We start from the raw sequence: 17,171 nt of genomic DNA on the forward strand, positions 1-17,171 counted from the left end.
TGGGAATATTCTAGCCTGTGTTAATCCTTTTTACTTTTTGTGGAATAAGGACCTCTTTGGTACAAAAAGAAAAGAAAGCAAGCAGTGGGCATAATATTTGTAAATGACAGATCAGATCTCCTGACAGGAGGAAAAATCAGATCTCCTGAAAGATAACAATGCATAGGCGCAAGTTAAAATCAAGGAATTTGGGAATGTGTGAAAATGACAGTAACCATCATCTTGATGTGCTTTTTGCATTTATCTCAGGCTTGTCCAAATGAAGAGAAGAACCATTCCACAGAAGAGCTTAGCAAGGCTGAAATCCAAGAGGAGCTGAAAAAGGCTAATAGCCTTCCTAGTTTGACTCCTGGAATCAAAACACCAGATAAAGACAAGCAGCCCCGAGAAGGCTTTTTTCATTTCCTTGGAAGCTTGTTTAATATTGCAACAAAATCTTCTTTGGTAGAATCTAAACCTTCTACCTTCCAAGATGAACCCAACAGATGTGAAAAGGATTTACAGAGCACAAATACCTTTCCAAAGGATATGCAGCCAAAGCACCAGAAAATTGAGGAGCCTACAGCTAGAAGAAAAGAGGGTTCTGAAAATAAAGATGATGCCATCTTAAATAATATTGGGAAAGATAACACAGGGAGTCTTCAAAGAGGCTGGAAGCAATCCTCAGATACAGAAAAGTAAGTTTGATTATTTATTATTAAATATGTTGATGTCTCTGTGTGTGTGTGTACACAACTATGCTGAGTAGTTTCTGCTGACTGTCTGAGAAATGTCTCTCATTTCTAAGAGTGGTTGGAGTGTGGACTTGACTTTGTGCAAAAACTCTGGTACCAACTGCTGGAAGGGGAGAAGTCAATTGCAACAAAATAGAACTTTCAAGAAGCTTTTTAGAAGTCTCCTGACTAGATGTGGCATTTGCAAATATATTAAGAAAATACAGAAGTGTAAAGAGCTTATTTCCATCTATATTATGGTCTACGTGAAAGCTTGAATATTTTTCCTTTTTATATCTCCAGAAGTTCAATAATTTTATTTCTGCAAGTAAGGTTTTCTCACTATTCAGTTATCTTTCCTAGTTTATTTGACTGGGTGATTTTTGCTTATGTGATTTTTTTCCCCCCTAGTTCTTTGGGGTTTTCCTGTGATGTAAAGAAGATTATGTAAAGCACTCAATTTCAGTTAGCCCAAACACTGAACATTCTTTTATAGTCTTGTAGTATTTTTAAAAGAAGATTTTAAAAAAAAAGTGGTGGTAAGGGCACCATTGTGTATTTGTGAATAGAGAAGTTAACATACTGTCTGTGGTCAACACTGTGTATTACAAAACCTTTTATGACTGTCATAAACATAGATGTTTTTTTTCCAAAATAATTTGTAGCTGTTACATTGAAAATTTGGCTACATGTGGATCAGCACAGCATAGATTTGGAGTTAGGTGTGAATGTATGCCTGTGGTACCTGTCCAATTTTTGATGGGTGTGTGTAGAACATGGACCTGTTTGTGGGCAGTGGATCTGCAAGTGGTGATGACTCAGACTTTCAATATGGCCCAGAATATTTATTTCAGTTTAAGCAGGAAGTAGTGATTGGGAGTAGCCAGTAAGGCTATCACAGTGCTCCTGCTTGCATTGCAGAATGGGAGGATGGACTCAGAAGAAATACCTTTTTTTCTTTTAATTAATTTGAGTTGTGCTCAGTCTGCTTATTGATGACATGTGAAATGTTTCATCTCCACATAAGAGGTCAGAAACAGCCAAAATAGCTGCTTATTGAATTCCATTTCCATAACTGGGGATGTCTCCAGCACTCTACCCTTACCTATTATTTGACAGAATAAAGATTTGAAGCTTTATGTTATAAATGCAATGGTTGATCAGGATATGAATAGGTGAAGTGGTATCTATTCAGGTGAAGTTAAAAATGTATTTCCACCTTCAAAATACAGTAATTCATAGTAATGATGGTTGTGTTCTTGTGACTCTGGTTTGGTCTGTGACGTGTCAACTGGTTTTTATCCCAGACTCTTATCGTGGTATCACCCATCTGACTGTGCTTTTTCCAAACTGCAGCTCAGCACCACCACTGCTTTGATTATTGCAGGAGCAAAGCTCTCCTCCCCTTAGCTGCTCCCTGGGGAGCCCAGGAGTGTGGTGTTACTCTGTCTAGCTCCTGAGCAAACTGTATTCCCTGAAACCTGTTGGACAGGCCAGTTTGCTGCATCAGTCTCTTGCTGCTATTTGCTATTTGTGTAGTTAGTCCTTCACTGATATGCACAATTTACAGGGTAAGATGGATCTCCTTCCTCTTTTTCTTCTTGTGAATTCTTCATAAAAATGTAGATTAATAAAACAAGGCATTTGTCAAAGTTTGCAGAGTTTGAGAAGTGTGGGTGTTAACTCACTGAAGTGACCTTTTTGCTCTGTGGAAAAATTTTTGACTTATTTTTGTTTTCCTGAAGTTGAAGTTGGATTTTTCAATTGACCATCCTTTGACATTGCCCTGTGTTATTAGATAATCTTTGCAAACCAGTGTAGATTTTTTTCAGTATAGTTAATGTGTCTCATGGCTAGGCAAGCATGGAAGAATGTGTGTTGCTAGTTTGGAGGTAAGGTTGGGTTTGCCTATATACAGAATGAAGCTTTTCCATGGAAAATAACATTTTAAATGGAAGAAAAATTGGGGTATTTTTTTTTTTCATTGTAGCTGTTATAAATTAAGGCAAGCATTAAACCAGTCTATGTCCTTTTAGGCTTATTCTCAAAAGTACAGTGTACATTCTGCCCTGTTTGGCTTGGAACACTAACAAGTTAGACAATCTCTGTGTAGCTTTAATTGTTTTTCTCTGCCTGACCACACAATGTGAACTGCTCTTCTGAAGCAATTAGTAAAGAAAAGTTGGAATGACTGTGGGGAAGCAGAGGCTTGCATTGTTTACCTTTCTAAAAAGTTTTAATAACTGGGGGTTTTTTTAGTCAGGATAGCTTTTTTTTTTTTTCTTTTATGGAAGTGGTTATGTTGGATTTGTTCTTTCTTAGTTTATAAAATTTTAAAGGATGTAGAGTAGTTTATTCTTTCCAGTACTAGCTGGTTTTTTACTAAATATTAACTAGCTGGTATTCAGCTAGCATAGCTAAACTGTAAAAAAGCTCTTGGCTGCTGCCAGTTGGCTAAAGTCTTTTTGGGAGTGGGTACTACAAGAACATGAGGAATGATGAGGAGAAGCAGGAAAGAGCTACCACAAAGCAACAGGAAGGTGTGGAAACCATGAAGAGCAAAGATGATGTGAACCTAAAAGTGATTGAGTCCTAAAAGTCATACAAGACATGCCAGTGAGTCTTTTAAAGCCAAAGGTTGATTCCATTGATTGTGGCATTAAACTGCAATTTTAGCATTTCCTGTAGAGGCAGGATGTAGCAGAGAGCTTTACAAATCCTTGTGACCACTGCATTATTAATCTTATAGCAGTTTCCTTTCTCAGGAGGAAGATGTAAATGAATTTGTTAATTCTAAACTACAGAGAAATGCTGTGTTAGGGTCTGTCTGTGGTTAGGGAGGAGGTTCCAATGATAAGTGGAAGAGGGGTGGTTGTAGATTGCATAATCCCCATTAGAGTTGTATAAAAAAGAAAGGCTAAACCAAACAACCTTTCAGATTTTAAAAACCTACCAAATGGTCTCAGATGTCTCTACTCAGACAACCTCTCTCTCCTCACATCCTTAAAGCAATATTTGGTGAAGTACAAGGATATCAGAGTGCTCTGACCTGTAAACTGAGGTTAATTTTGCCCTCAGTGGGAGGTCTGGCATTTGATAAAGACTTGAGTTTCCAGGCCTTGAGCCAAGGAAAGTGGAATTCATGAGCTCAGTGTGTGGAGTTTGTGTTTTTGAGGCACAAAATGTGTAGGTCTCATTATTCCTCCATCACCCCTAGCTGGTTGGCCCAGAGGTAATTTGTACCTCAAAGGCTTTTGCTCCTTTAATCCCAACAGTGGCAAGTGGTAAAGGAGGAGCACAAAAGACAAACCCATGATAAATTTGGTGAAGTCTCTAGACAACAATTACTGTGGACAATAATTGCAGCACAGAAGGAGAGTTGGGTTAAATCTCCAGTTATTTCATCTCTTAGTCTTCCATTTCTCTGGGATGGTTGAAGGTTTCTTTGCCTTAAAGAAGTGAAGGGTAGCAAGCAATTGCAAAGTAGGATATTTGCTACTTAGTGTAGAAAAAAACCTCTTGCTTAGGTAAGATGGCAGCTTCTGAGTAAAACAGTCCCTGTGGCAGACTGGTAAGTATAAAAGTGAAAACTTCATGATTACTATTGACCTTTTCACTCCTTAATGATGTTAAAAGCCAACATTTAAGTGATGAAATAAGCCCTAATAATAAAAGAGTGGGGGGAAGGCTTCACCTCATTTCTCATTGCTGAAAGTCTACATGAGAAAGATGAGAATTTCTTAAAGTACATGACAAATGTAAAACATGGGTTTGCCCCTTTCTTTCTCTCCTGTAATGTAAAAATTCATTCACTTACACATATATTGCCAGTCAATGATTTGGCTTCAAAATTCCTGCAGTGTATACCTGCCATCTTCTGAGGATTCCCTGTGCTGATAATGGGTGGTACCTTGTGCAGGTGATTGAGACAAAACTCTGAGAAGTGTTTTCCTTTCCCCTTGCCCCAAAGACTGATGACCCAGATCTGTTCTACTGACTGCCATTTGTCTGTCCTCCAGTAGAGTTTTTTTTTTCTTTTTCTGTAATATCCAGTAACAATAAGTGGATGTTGCAAATAGTAGTGTGCAGAACAATAGTGCTTGTGAAGCTGCACAGCTTGTTCTGGAGTTCAGCAAGGAAAAGAGCTTTATTGCATTGCTGAACATGGCTGAAGAGGCAAAAATCAAAATTGTACTTATTTGGAGTGTTTTGATCAAATAATCCTGGGTAACACACTAATACACCAGTCCAACAAAGCACTTTGAGATCCTGTCTTCTTCCTTGTGTTATGAACCTTGTAGACTTGGGAGTGAGAAAGAACTCTGAACCCACAACTGCAAGGATTTTCTAATTGTAAGTAAAAGAGAGAAGGGGGTGATTTCAAAAGCAGATGCTCAAAACATGCATTTACATTTCACACCCTACTAAGAGCCAGGTACTGGGAATAATAATGATTCAGTGAGAGCATTGCAAGCAATTCCATTCAGAAGGGTGGTAGCCCTAAGGAGAAAGAAATTTCAGTCCATTTACAGTTCTACTGTGTTATAAATTACTGGGTTTTGTGAGGGAATGGGGTTTTTAAATTAATTTTAAGTCAAGTAAACCTTCTGCTGTGCAACTAATTGATGTATATTAGTATTGGCAATTAGTATTTCCCACCTTGCCACTGTCAGCAAATCCTGCCCTTTTATTTTGATAGAAATACATCTGATAAAATCCTTCAGGTTTACTTTGTGTTGCTTGTCAGAGGCAAGCTTGTGGTGATAACAAAACACAACCCTTAATTTGTCTGATGGATTGCTGTGTAATGTGGTTTTGATTTCAGTCAGTAGCAGCAATATTCATCTTTCCCTATAGATGCCTTTGGCAGAAAATCAAGAGTAAATGAACAGAAATTCATCACTTAATTCCAAGCAATAGTCTCATCAGGTAATTCCTGAGGAGGAGTGGGGAAGCTGCTGCTCCTACATTTGTTAGTGTTGGTTTGTTGATCTTTGATGGTTTTGATGATCTTTTTCTGGCCTTGGAAATGCAGTGTTGTTCAGTTGCTCAGGTGGACAGGGAGTCATTGCTGAGAATGGCCTCCTGCCAGTTAAGAGGGGCATAAATTACCTGGGCAGCTCCACCCTTCTAGGTCAGCCAAATACCACCCAAAATTAGAATACCACCCAAAATTAGAAGGCTGTCCTGGGGAAGGAGCAGGATCATCCTGCCCCTGGTTTCCTGGGTGAGCTGTGGAGGGTGGTCACTCTCAGGGCTGTGATGTGGGAGAAATGCAGACCCCAGAGCATTTCTCTACCTGCCAGAGAGAGGTGCCTGCCCAGAGATGGGATGTGGTCCAAGGGAAAGGTTCTTGTTGGTGCCAATGCAAAGATTTTCGTGTTCCTGAACAATGAAATTTTATATTTTAAGAGTAATTCTTAACAGATGTGTGATGCAAAATTCCACTAAATAAATTAAGTCAAAAACTAATTCACTGGATTGTCTTCTCTGCTGAACATTTTGGTTTTTAGTAGGGTTGTTCAGCTGTGAAGTGTATTCAACTGAGTCAAACCCTTTGTTTTCCCTACCACACCTGAAGCTACACTCTTGCTTGAAGAGGGTAAAGGGATGCCCTGGCTTTGATTTTCCATCCCATCTCAGAAGAGGCCAAGAGGAGTGGCTTTCTTCAGCCTTAAGATGGGAAACTAAGGGAGACCTCACTGCTGTCCCCAGCTCTTGCACACCAGTGAGAAGCAGCAGCAGCTCTGCTTGTCCCTGCTCCTTGGCAGGGAGGGGCAAGTCCTGGGCACCTGAATTCCTGAGTGTGAGGAGAAGGGGCAGCAGGTGAGGATGGTTCCCACAGGTATGGGGTAGGAAGGGCTGGCTGCTGCCAGGTGCCGGGGAAATAGGGCAAGGAAGAGCTAGGAGTGCTCCAAGCCCTTTGTGCTGGTCTTGGTCTGCAGCCCCTGCTGTTTTGTGTGCTGTCTTCCTTCAGACTCAACGAATAGGTTTTCCCAGATGTGGGAGATAATCAAGAAGTACTACCCTAAAGGGCAAGGGGAAGGAAAAACATTCCTTCCAAGGTCACAGAGACTGTGTTTGCTTTTATTAAAATTGTCGTTGATTCTTAATTGCCCTTATGGAACATTAGCTTTGAAATTTCCTGAAGAATCAACTGTGTGTAAATCACTTTGTTCAATCAAACTTTTGACCTTTTCAAACATACAGTGTGACATCTCAGGACACTGAGTATTTCAGACTGCAGATTTAAATCATGAAGCTATCCCCTCTAGCTAAAAAAAAATTCTTTCATCTATGTTGTACATGGCAAGTATTCAGTTAGCCCACAGTGTCTTTTTTCCAGCACGTCCTTCATTTTTCCCATTTATTAATATTTTACATGAGCACAGAAATCAACTGGCTGAGTAAGCTGGATTCTAACAGAAGGTGTTTCAAAGTGACTTTAAGACAGTTGTTTCCAGATTAAGTACCTTAATATATATATATTCTTAGAAGCTGTCATTTAACTAAACAATGGAATAAAAGCTAAGTGGAAAAAAATTAAAATGACCAACAATGTAATTTTCAGATGGTCAGAGAGAAGTAGCCAGGAACCACAGATACAAAATCTAGATCAGTGATTTTCAGCCTGCAACCTGCAGATCCATCAGGTAGCTCCCTCTGTGGGGTTTGTGAGAAGAGATTGGGGGAATCATGCATGGATATGCTTGTAAAAGCAGCAGGTTGCTGGACTGGGGAGAAAATATCTGGAAGAGTGAGCTGTGAGGGGAAAATTCACCATGGCATGTTTTGAGAGAGGCAGGCTGGGCAGCAGTGCCCTGCTGTACAAATGAACTGTGCTGCCAGGGTCTGAGCTGCCCTATCAGCCTGTGTGGTCCTCCTCTGATTTGGGAAATGTACAGGGCTCTGTGCTCTCTGCATTATTGTATGGTTTCTGCATTATTGTACTGTTCAAACAGGGTTGGAGGGATTGCCATCTCAATGGTGAACACCTGAAAAAATGCAAACAATGTGTTCTTTATGAATGCACTGGAATGAGGCATTTAAGGTAGGCAGGTTTCCTCCTGCTTCTGGCCTTCCAAATCAACAACACTGTTTTATAACCACTGCCACTTGGGCAGGTTACACAAGATGACTGCCATATAAGATGTCAGAACATGTTCCCTTTTCCTCCTTGAGTTAGACCCCTTTAACTTTTTATATCTTTTTTCACAATAGAAGAAATATCTACAAGCACCTACTTTTGACAAATTTAACGTAACTCATGTTGACATCCTCTCTTGTTGCTGTCAAATTCTTTTGTGAAACTGATTTAAGGCTTTATAGGGAATTGAATAGCTTCCTATGAGGACAAGAAAGAAGGAATCTCCTACTATTTGAAATATGTGACAGAATGCACACTGGGCTCTTTGTATAATCAGGCTTTCATCTGCATCCTCACGCGAGCTGAAAAAAATTTTTTGCCAAGAGTTTTTAAGGTAAGTTTTGAACTGACATTTTTTTTTTTGGTGATCAGAAATGAAACAAGTCTCTAGTGACACTTTCAGAAGTTTTTTTTTGCAGCACAGCCTGCTACTAAATTTGTTTCATAAGACAGCTGAGTTGCTGGTGCTGCATAGGAACATGGGTTTTCATTTTTTAAATGTCCTGTTGTTGCATTGGAGCATTCAGAGTGAATATGCTTCTCTGTGCTCTGAAAGGAAATGCATTAGGGCTAAAAGGTCTCCTGGCAACATTTTTTATAATATGCTGAGCAGCAAATTCTTTTATCAAAGGTCAGAGACCCTGAAGTTGCTTTGTCTGTGGAGGAAAGGTTGGTTCTGGTTGAAAATAGAGCTCAGTGACAAAAGTCTTGGTAGAGTGAAGCCTGCAGGAGAGCAGAGCTGTTGGGAGACACCTGGCACAGGCTGGAGCCAGTGCTCCTCAGGATTGGGATTGTGCACAAATTCCCTTAGAAGGCAAATAGAGAGCAAAAAGAATTGGAAGAAATTATAAAGGTTGCCACAAAGCTTCTGACAATGTTTTTTTTTTTGGTCTGAACATCTGTAATAAATATTGGTTTGGGGGGGATATGTAGCTCAAATCTGTGTAGATATAGAACCCAGTCAGGTTGGGTTCTCCTTGGCATTCCTTCTGAAAAATGTACCTATTCATCCCATATCTGGATGCTTTGGGTTTCAGAATTTCTGAGTTCACATGAAAAATTCAAAGGCAAAGTTGAGCACAAGAGATGATTGGAAAGGGTGTTCCAGGTTCCTTGTGGAAGACTGGTTCTCACCACATGTTTGTACAGAAATCTGAATTCTCCCCACTGCATATCTCCCAAAAATATCAACCATTAAATAAAAGACACTCAGTAAAAGCTCATTCTTTTCAAGCTGTTTATTCATAGTCGTGGTGGTTGGTTTTGGTGGAAATTAGTTTATATGCTCACTTCAAACATGCCATTACAGGTGATCTGTTCAAGAATCCATAAAACTCTTTTTCTTCCTGAGAAATCGTGCCAATATGTGTTCTGCTTGTTTTCTTAAAAGAAATTTCATCTAGATTCAGGGCACTTGTAGGCCAACTTTTGTTTCTGAGGTTGGCCAAAGTGTAGAGGAGCTGCTGGAGTTTGTAAAAGCTTAATAGTGATTATTTAAAGCAGGAAAGGTTACTCAGTGAGGTTAATTCTTAATAAGAGCATGATCAGGTCTTAAGACTTATTTTTAGTATGACTATGATGCTGAGTAAATATACTGCACTGCAGAACTCAACAGATCCTTCTCCTCACATTTTTAGGATCTTGGAGTTTTAGAAAATATTAGAATAAATAGCGGAAAATAATGATGATTTTTTTACTACCCTTTTTTTCCACTCTGTTTTGGTTTTTCTCACTCAGAAATGTTTATATTTCTTTGGAGGGTTGTGAATCCTCAGGTCAGCCATTTTAACAAATGGAGTGTGTGATGTTTAGCAGCTACCATTGCAGGTATCTCTGGAAACCAAACTGGTGCTACTGAAGACTAAATGTAGGCATCTAACTTGGCAGGTCAGGAGATGTGCTATTTATACAGGACTTTCCTATTTCCTCTGTGACTTCATATACCTGGCCAACAAACCCTATATAGAGATTTTCACAGAGATGACAGTGAATTTAATCCCAATACAAACTGAGTTTTCAAGCTCTTGCAAAGTCTAAATTCCTATATTAATGTATTTTGGCATTAGCCTAAAGGTACCTGACAATGTAAAACATGCATATAAATGACTGTTTATATCTCTCTTTTAATGTTTATGAATATGAATCATTTCACATTTAGTTCACTTGTACTCTGTGAGTATTCTTTACTTGTGATTTTAAATAGCATTAAGTTCTCTCTTCAAAATAAAATTAATAGTGAAGTAAGAATCTTGGCCTCTAAAATCTTAACAGAAAATAGATTCTATTTTTAGATTGGTGGACCCACTCCATTTTAAGATTCTTATGTATTTTTTGAGACAATATATACTCAGAATTCATACAGATGAGATTTGAAGTTACAGTTACTCAATGACACTCAAATGTTTCACTTTCCTTAGTGAATTTATTTTTTATTTCTCACTTGAGTTATTTGTTCTCAGCTTTAGAGCTGTAACAACTTCTAAACAAATTGAACAAATGGGGGAAGGTGCAAAGAGTTTTTAGAAGCCATTAAGCTATTTTTGTATATTGCAATGCTTTTCTATAGAAATCAAAAATCTTAGCCAACACCTTTTTTTTTGTTGTTGTTGTTATTATTTTTGCCCAAGAGAGTCTCCTGAAATGAGGATGACAATTTTCCAGACAGCTGAATTACTGATCCCAGTATTCACTGTCTTAGCAGATACAGGTCAGACTTTCAGAGGGTTTCTTCTTAGTTTAAGTGGAGGCTGAGGCAGAAGGGAGTTTCAGTCTAGTCTGAGCATCTACTTTGTCTTAAGGTGAAGAATAGAAAAGCTGACAGTGACTGATTTTTGCAAGAATTCTTTAATAGGTGGAAAAGTTGGGGGAAAAAAGAGGAGCACTTGAAAGAAAGGTGAGTATTTGTGATGTCTCCTAGTTTTAAGAAAGGAGAAAAATTGCTTCTTCAGAAAATTGAAAGTGACAGCCTCTGAACTTATTCTTAGTATTATGAGAAAGAGCAGTGAAGGAGAAGGATCTCAGCTCCTCTGTGGCAATTCTTTCATTTCTTAGTTTTTGCATTCACTGGTTTTTGCTGCTAAATTTAAGACTAATGAATGGCTAGATCCACCAATTCCTTGTCACATTTTTAGTTTTCCCATTTTGGTATTCCCTCCAGCATTCCAAGATTCTTCATTCTCCATTCAATCTCTTTACTTACTACCCTGTGGTTCAAAAAAGCATCCCCTATTGACTACTTTCTTTTTCCCCCACCCCCACGTTTTTTTTCCTCCTCATCCTGTTTCTTAACAATATGTTGAGATATTGGGTAAAAGTTTAAATTTCAATTCAGTATTTTAATGAGTGTTAGCACAGTAAATTTTTCTTCCATTTTAATAGGCAGGCCTACTTTGGAAGGATAAAAGAATTCTTAAAAACAAGATGATTATTTCTGTCACTGCAAAGTTGACTTGCAGTGACACTTGTCTGGTACAAAATAAATGATAGAAATTGGTTAAGCCAACATCTACTTTTTCCCTCATAGTTTAAGCTGGCTCTTTTTGGTAAAAGATGGTGCCCATATTATTTATCACACAAACCTCTATTTAGCAGAAGAAGGAGGAAAATAATGTTGAGTGCAATCTACAGTTTGTACTAACCTATAGAATAAAACAGCGTTTTCCACCATCTCCAGCTAATGCTCAGCTTTATTATCATGCCAGCAGTTTGCTGTCTGTCCTTGCTGATTTGATGATTTGCTGATTTGATGATTTGCTGATTTGATGATTTGCTGATTTGCTGATCCTTGTTCCAGGCAGACGCGGCGCAAGGCAGGAGCACCCGCAGTCACCTACGCGACGTATCGGGGCTCTGCAAGGATCAGGCAGCTCCTCAGGAATCAGTCAGAAGGTAGAAAAGGAGAAAAAGCTCCTGAGAACACAAATGCTTCAGCAGGCAAAGAAAATGGAGAAGTCCAAGCTACTCTGTCTGTGAAATCAGAATGGCCAATAAAAGAAAATGGAAAAGATCGCCGAGACGATGACGTGATAAATTCTTCTGCAGTTAGAGTGGGAAGCAAGAGGCCTGGTGAAGCTCAGCATTGCTTGGGCAGAAGTAAACAGGAAAGAACTGCAAAGGCCACATCCACTGAATCATGTCATGAGTTGCACTTAAGAAATACACCTGCTTTAGCTGGAACAAAAGTTACAAGGACTTATTCACTAGATTCATTATTGCCATTTAGTGGTAGGAGCAGTGGGATCCTAACCAATTCCACTTCCCAGAGTACTCATTCCCTTAAAGTTGGTTCTGCAAATGATTTGGTTGGAAAAGAAGATGGACTGGTAGGAGAGGCAGAAACGCTCCTAAATGCCACTTCTAACTTTGATGAAGAAAGTTATTGTAGTAAAGCAGGTAATAAGGAGTCCCCAAAAGAAATGCAGGATGATTGTTTACATTCACCCAAGTCAAAAAGCAAGATAATTAATGAAGAAACACCGGTGGGGAATGGAGAATTTTGCTGTAATCATCAAGTAGATAATCACTCAGAGCAAAATTTGGATGTCCAGAGGCTTCATTTCAGTACCACTACATTTCAGCAGAAAGCAGATCAGCATGCTAGGAGTGACAATAAAGATGGTTACCTAAGAAATGGTGATGCACAGAAAATTGTGACAGCTGTGGAAAGAGAGCAAAATACACAAAACTTTCCTGCTACTGTTGTTTTTCCTTTTAATGAACAAATACCTATTTCCCTCAGTGTGGAATCCAAAGGAGGCTTGGCCACAGGCAGTCTACCTGCTTCAGTGTCATTTATTGGACATGATGAAGATACAATCATGGGCAGGGGGACTTTTAATGAAGAACTGAATGAATCAGAGAAAGCAGTGCATGTACAAAATGGTCACAGGCTAATCCATGGGAAGAATTCTAAGGACACTGCCACACAGCAGACTGGATTTCCTTGTCCAGGAATGGAGAGTGAGGCAACAATTAAGATGTTGTCTGAGGTTGCAGTGGAGAACTTTGCCAATGTGGCACCTTGTGCACGTGGGAGTCAAAGTGTGAGAACAAATTTTGATGAGCTGTCAGAGCTTCCAACCCACGAGTCTCCCTCTATGGTGGTTCCTCATTCTGCCTTGAGATCTGAAGGAAAACCTTTGACCAACCATTCTGCTTTCACACATGAAAAAGATGATGTAGACCTAATTTCTGGATCTCCACCTGTTTCTGAAAATAGGTGTATCAATTTTTCTTCCATGAAGAAAAACAGCAATAAACTATCACACACAGTAATTGATTCTTCATCTGACAAACAAGGGAAGATGCTGCCTTCTGCCACTAACTCTGAAAATGGCCAGATTGCTGCTTGTGAAAAGGGCAGCTTTATTTTTCCCACTGCAGAGTCTGGGAGAATAATCCCAGTGAACAGGATGACTGAGGGGCCACCTTGCTCAGGAGACCTCAGAACTTTGTGCCCAGCAAATTCTCTGGAACCTGAGATTAGTCTTCCTATGCTTGATAGCTCTGCTAATGGAGCACATGGAGAGGTTGTTTGCATCTCCAGGCCCTCTTCTCCTCCTCTGGTATCCAGAGAAGCCTCCAGCCTTCCTGTTTCTGCCTTGGATATGTCCAGCCCTGCTCAGGGGAGCAGTAATTCTTCCAGTCACAGAGCCAGCAGTGGGGCAGATGATGCCTTCTCCACACATCAGGCTGGCAGCAGTGTCCTGGCAGAGGGAATGCCATCACCCATCTTGAAATCTTTGGAAACTGCATCTGAGACCATGGGCAGGGATGCTGTGGGACAGGTGATTCTTGATTCTTCACCTCCCTTGGAAACCCCTTCTGGCCAACAAGCTGCTGCACCTGCCCAGGCAAATGGGCTCTGTTCTGGGAAAGGATGGAGAGATACCAGTGTGAAGGGACAAGAATGCTCTCCTTTCCCAGATCCTGCTGTTTTGCTGAAGAAAGCTGAAGAAATAGTGGACTTGGTTTTACACTTGGCTACAGAAGAAATAAAAGCAAAAGAAGGCTTTGGTGTCTGCCAGCTTTGTGGGGGCAAGGATAGTTTAATAAATATGGATATTGCAAATTATCAGAAGGCTGAAAGTGTACAGCTGGCAACAGGAGAAATCCAGACAGCTGTGCAGTCATTAAAGGATTTTAATGAGACCAGTGGAGGAGGCTCATCTTCATTTACAGGAAAAGAAAGAGTGGATACAAATAATCAAGATGAAAAGATACTCTCTTGCATCCCTGATAAAATTGAGCTGCATAGGGCGCTAGCACTAAAAGCAAAAGAAACAGTTGATGGGGTCATTAACTCAGCCATACAAAAACTGGCATCTGATCAGCAGCCAGGCACTGAGAGGAAAAGGCTTTCTGGAAAGGTGCAGCCTAAACCTGAGGCTGAAATGCCAAAGACCTTAAGTCTGGATATGAGTTTTCCTGCCAACAACACTCAGGAACCAACAGAGATGGATGAAACTCAGACTGTAGATGTAAACTGTGAAAAGGCAGATTGCTCAGATCCTCCTTTGCTTCCAAATTGTATGGAAAATGGCATAGGTCATCCCCAAAGAGATGAAAAGGTACCAAATAATGCAATTACTTGTCAAACAAATGGATTTATTCCCTCTGGCACTTTAGCAAGACCAGAATTAGATCTTCTGACACCAGCAAAAGAGAGACACAATGGAAAAGTGTGTGACAATGTGACTGCAGCAGGAATGTGTGGCACAGTATCAGCAATAAGTAGAAAATCCAATGGAACTTTGCATTTTAGTGATAGAGATGCTTCTGTGGCTGAAGAAACACTTTTCCCATTAGAGTTAAAAGGTTCATGCAATAATACAAATATGCCAGAGTGCACACTGCTGCCAGCTGTAGATGTTAATTTGTCATCTCTTATGCTTGGTGGAGAATGCATCAGCCTGCAGAGTGACTCCAAAGATAAAAGCAGCCCTCAGATGTCTCTGGAAAGCAATGCAGAGGCCAGTCTGTTTGAACATGATGGGAAAGAGGCTGCAGAGGAAGAACCTGTACAAGTAAAAGCAACCTTACAAAATTCAAAGGCAGTGAGGAGTGAAGAGGAAGCAGCAGAAAGAGCAAATGAGGGAGCAGAGGTTAGTACTGGGTTAAATACACAGTCCATGGTAGCTGGACTGTCTGGTCCTGGAGAGGGCAGTGAAGGGAAACACTGCTTCAACACAGTCTTTGCCCAAAGTAATGAGAATCTGAAGCAAGCACAAATGAAGGGTCAAGGCATGGAGAGAAATGATCAGCTTGAAGAAAATGGCCTGGGCTGCAGCAATGGCATGAAGGAACCAACAGAAGTTTTGGGCTCTTCTCCTCTAATTGAGCAGTGGAAAAACAGTTCTTTTACCATCATTTATGAAGGTGCTCTTCAAACTGAGAACAAACCTGTCTCAAATGATGAGATGCAAACTGGTTCTCTTTCTCCTTCTGATTTGCCTTCAGATGATACAGATCATCTAAGGTGTGACAGAGCAAGGAATAAGCAGGAGTCAGCCTGTCTTTATGGGCAGGACAGCGAGGTGAACCAAGCAGAGAGCCGAGGCTCGCAGTCGTTCCTGAGCGTGGAGGCCAAGCGCTACAGAGTTTATCCTTTCTCCCTGTCTCCCATCTATGAGGATGACAGCTCCCAGGAAGATCTGCTGTCCACAGATGTGTCTCCTGAAAGCCATCCTGGGGCAGCCTCCAAAGGCAGCTCTGAGCACACTTCTGTGCTCTCCCTGCTCCAGTCCGTGTCCGAGCGCCTGCAGTTCACTGCTCGCTTCAGCAGAGAGGAGGAGGACGAGGAGGAGGAAGAGGAGGAAGAATCTTCATATGAGGAAAATATTCTTGGTGTAGAGAGAGAAGACAGCTGCATTTCCAGTCAGTACAGAGGGAATTTTGAAGCAAGCCCTCAATCAAATGACCAAAGTAGATCTTTTCTTGAACAGTCATTTCTTCTTTCAGAAGAACAGCCTGACTCACAGGAGCAAGCAGAACAGTTTCCAGATGTGTCTTCTCCCAGTCAGACACCTCATAAACCAATTCCAGAGAAAGCTGATGCTGCTGTAACACAGCCTCCTACAAGTGTGTACTACCAGTACTTGAAATCTGCCAGAAAAGGCTCTTCTGAGAAGGGCACCAGGTTTGGGAGCATTCTCCAGGATATGCTGCAGCCAAAGATTCACTGGCTTCAGGACAGCACCATGCCAAAACTGGGAGAATTGTCAGGGGTAAGATGTCATGTCACATAATATTAATAATCAAAGTGATTAGCCCACGTTCAAAGTTGCTGCCTCCCTATCCTCCTTGCTACCTTTTAATTAAGTTTTTAGCATAAAAGTATTCAAAAGTTTTTATCAGAAGCTATTAGGCTTTTTAAAGTCATAGTTTAAAAAAAAGTCTTCTGATAAAATAATTTAAAAAGATAAAAATCTTGGTCCAGTACACAGGTGAAAGTGATTTAACTGTAAAACAGAATATGTGAACAGAGATATATAGATATATGAGATATATAGATATATATGCTAATATAGAGAAATATGCATAATAAAAAAATCTCTATAGTAGCCCAAGACAGACTTCTCCATGTTAAGGCCATTTGAACCTGAAATGATGGAATTGCCTTTTATATGCAAATTGTTCTTTTATTTCTTTCCCTTCTGAGATTAGTAGAGCTGTCTTGTCCAAAAAAAATATATAAATGTCAGCTTACTGGACTCTTTGACTGTTTTATCTCAGTGTCTTCTACAAACTATAGCTCAGTTAGCAAATAAATAACATAGCTGGTTCCATAGATTAACATTTCTTTTTTTAGTTTGCTTAAAGCAATGGCAAATGGAGGTATGGAAACAGTTCTTCCCATCTTTAGAATCTGAAAGTGTCACATAGACCAAGTGTGTAACTGAAAAAATCTTTTCCCAATGTTGGGAATACTCCAGTCTGTGTTAGGTGTATCTTTTGTTCTTTCCTCTGTTAATAAATGCAGTTTTTATTGTTTGCTGGGAAGGGGTAATACATTTGTAAAGGTTATAATTTCCATAACAGCTCTTCCTTTCTAGCACATGCTGCTTTCTGCTGATTGACCCTGTTAAATAATTTACACCAGCTCTAAATGGCAGTGAAACAAATCTTGTTTTTTCTACTAAAGACAGTTGTGTACATGTACAGAAATAGTGGACCCAGAATAATCTGCCTGTGCTTTGTGCTGCTGTTGCAGTTGTTAATAGCTGTTTGCCATGTCCTTTTAATTTCAGAACCTCATTGACAGGGCAAGTCTGAAATACAACCCAAGACCAGGGAAGGTAAGCAGAGTTTGT

At 40.0% G+C, this 17,171-nt stretch overlaps 1 protein-coding gene across 1 annotated transcript in view; it reads left to right on the forward strand.

The window, feature by feature from the left end:
• CRYBG3 (crystallin beta-gamma domain containing 3) overlaps positions 1-17,171 on the forward strand; it is a gene marked incomplete at its 5' end in the record, with an annotated part of 79,698 nt that overhangs the window by 25,426 nt on the left and 37,101 nt on the right. The window contains 3 exons of the mRNA XM_079316256.1: positions 250-677; positions 11,654-16,085; positions 17,109-17,156. Coding sequence (XP_079172382.1) covers positions 250-677; positions 11,654-16,085; positions 17,109-17,156 — 4,908 coding nt within the window. The remainder of the gene's footprint in view (positions 1-249; positions 678-11,653; positions 16,086-17,108; positions 17,157-17,171) is intronic.

This window comes from Erithacus rubecula (assembly GCF_903797595.1).
Source record: "Erithacus rubecula genome assembly, chromosome: 1".
NCBI lineage: Eukaryota > Metazoa > Chordata > Aves > Passeriformes > Muscicapidae > Erithacus > Erithacus rubecula.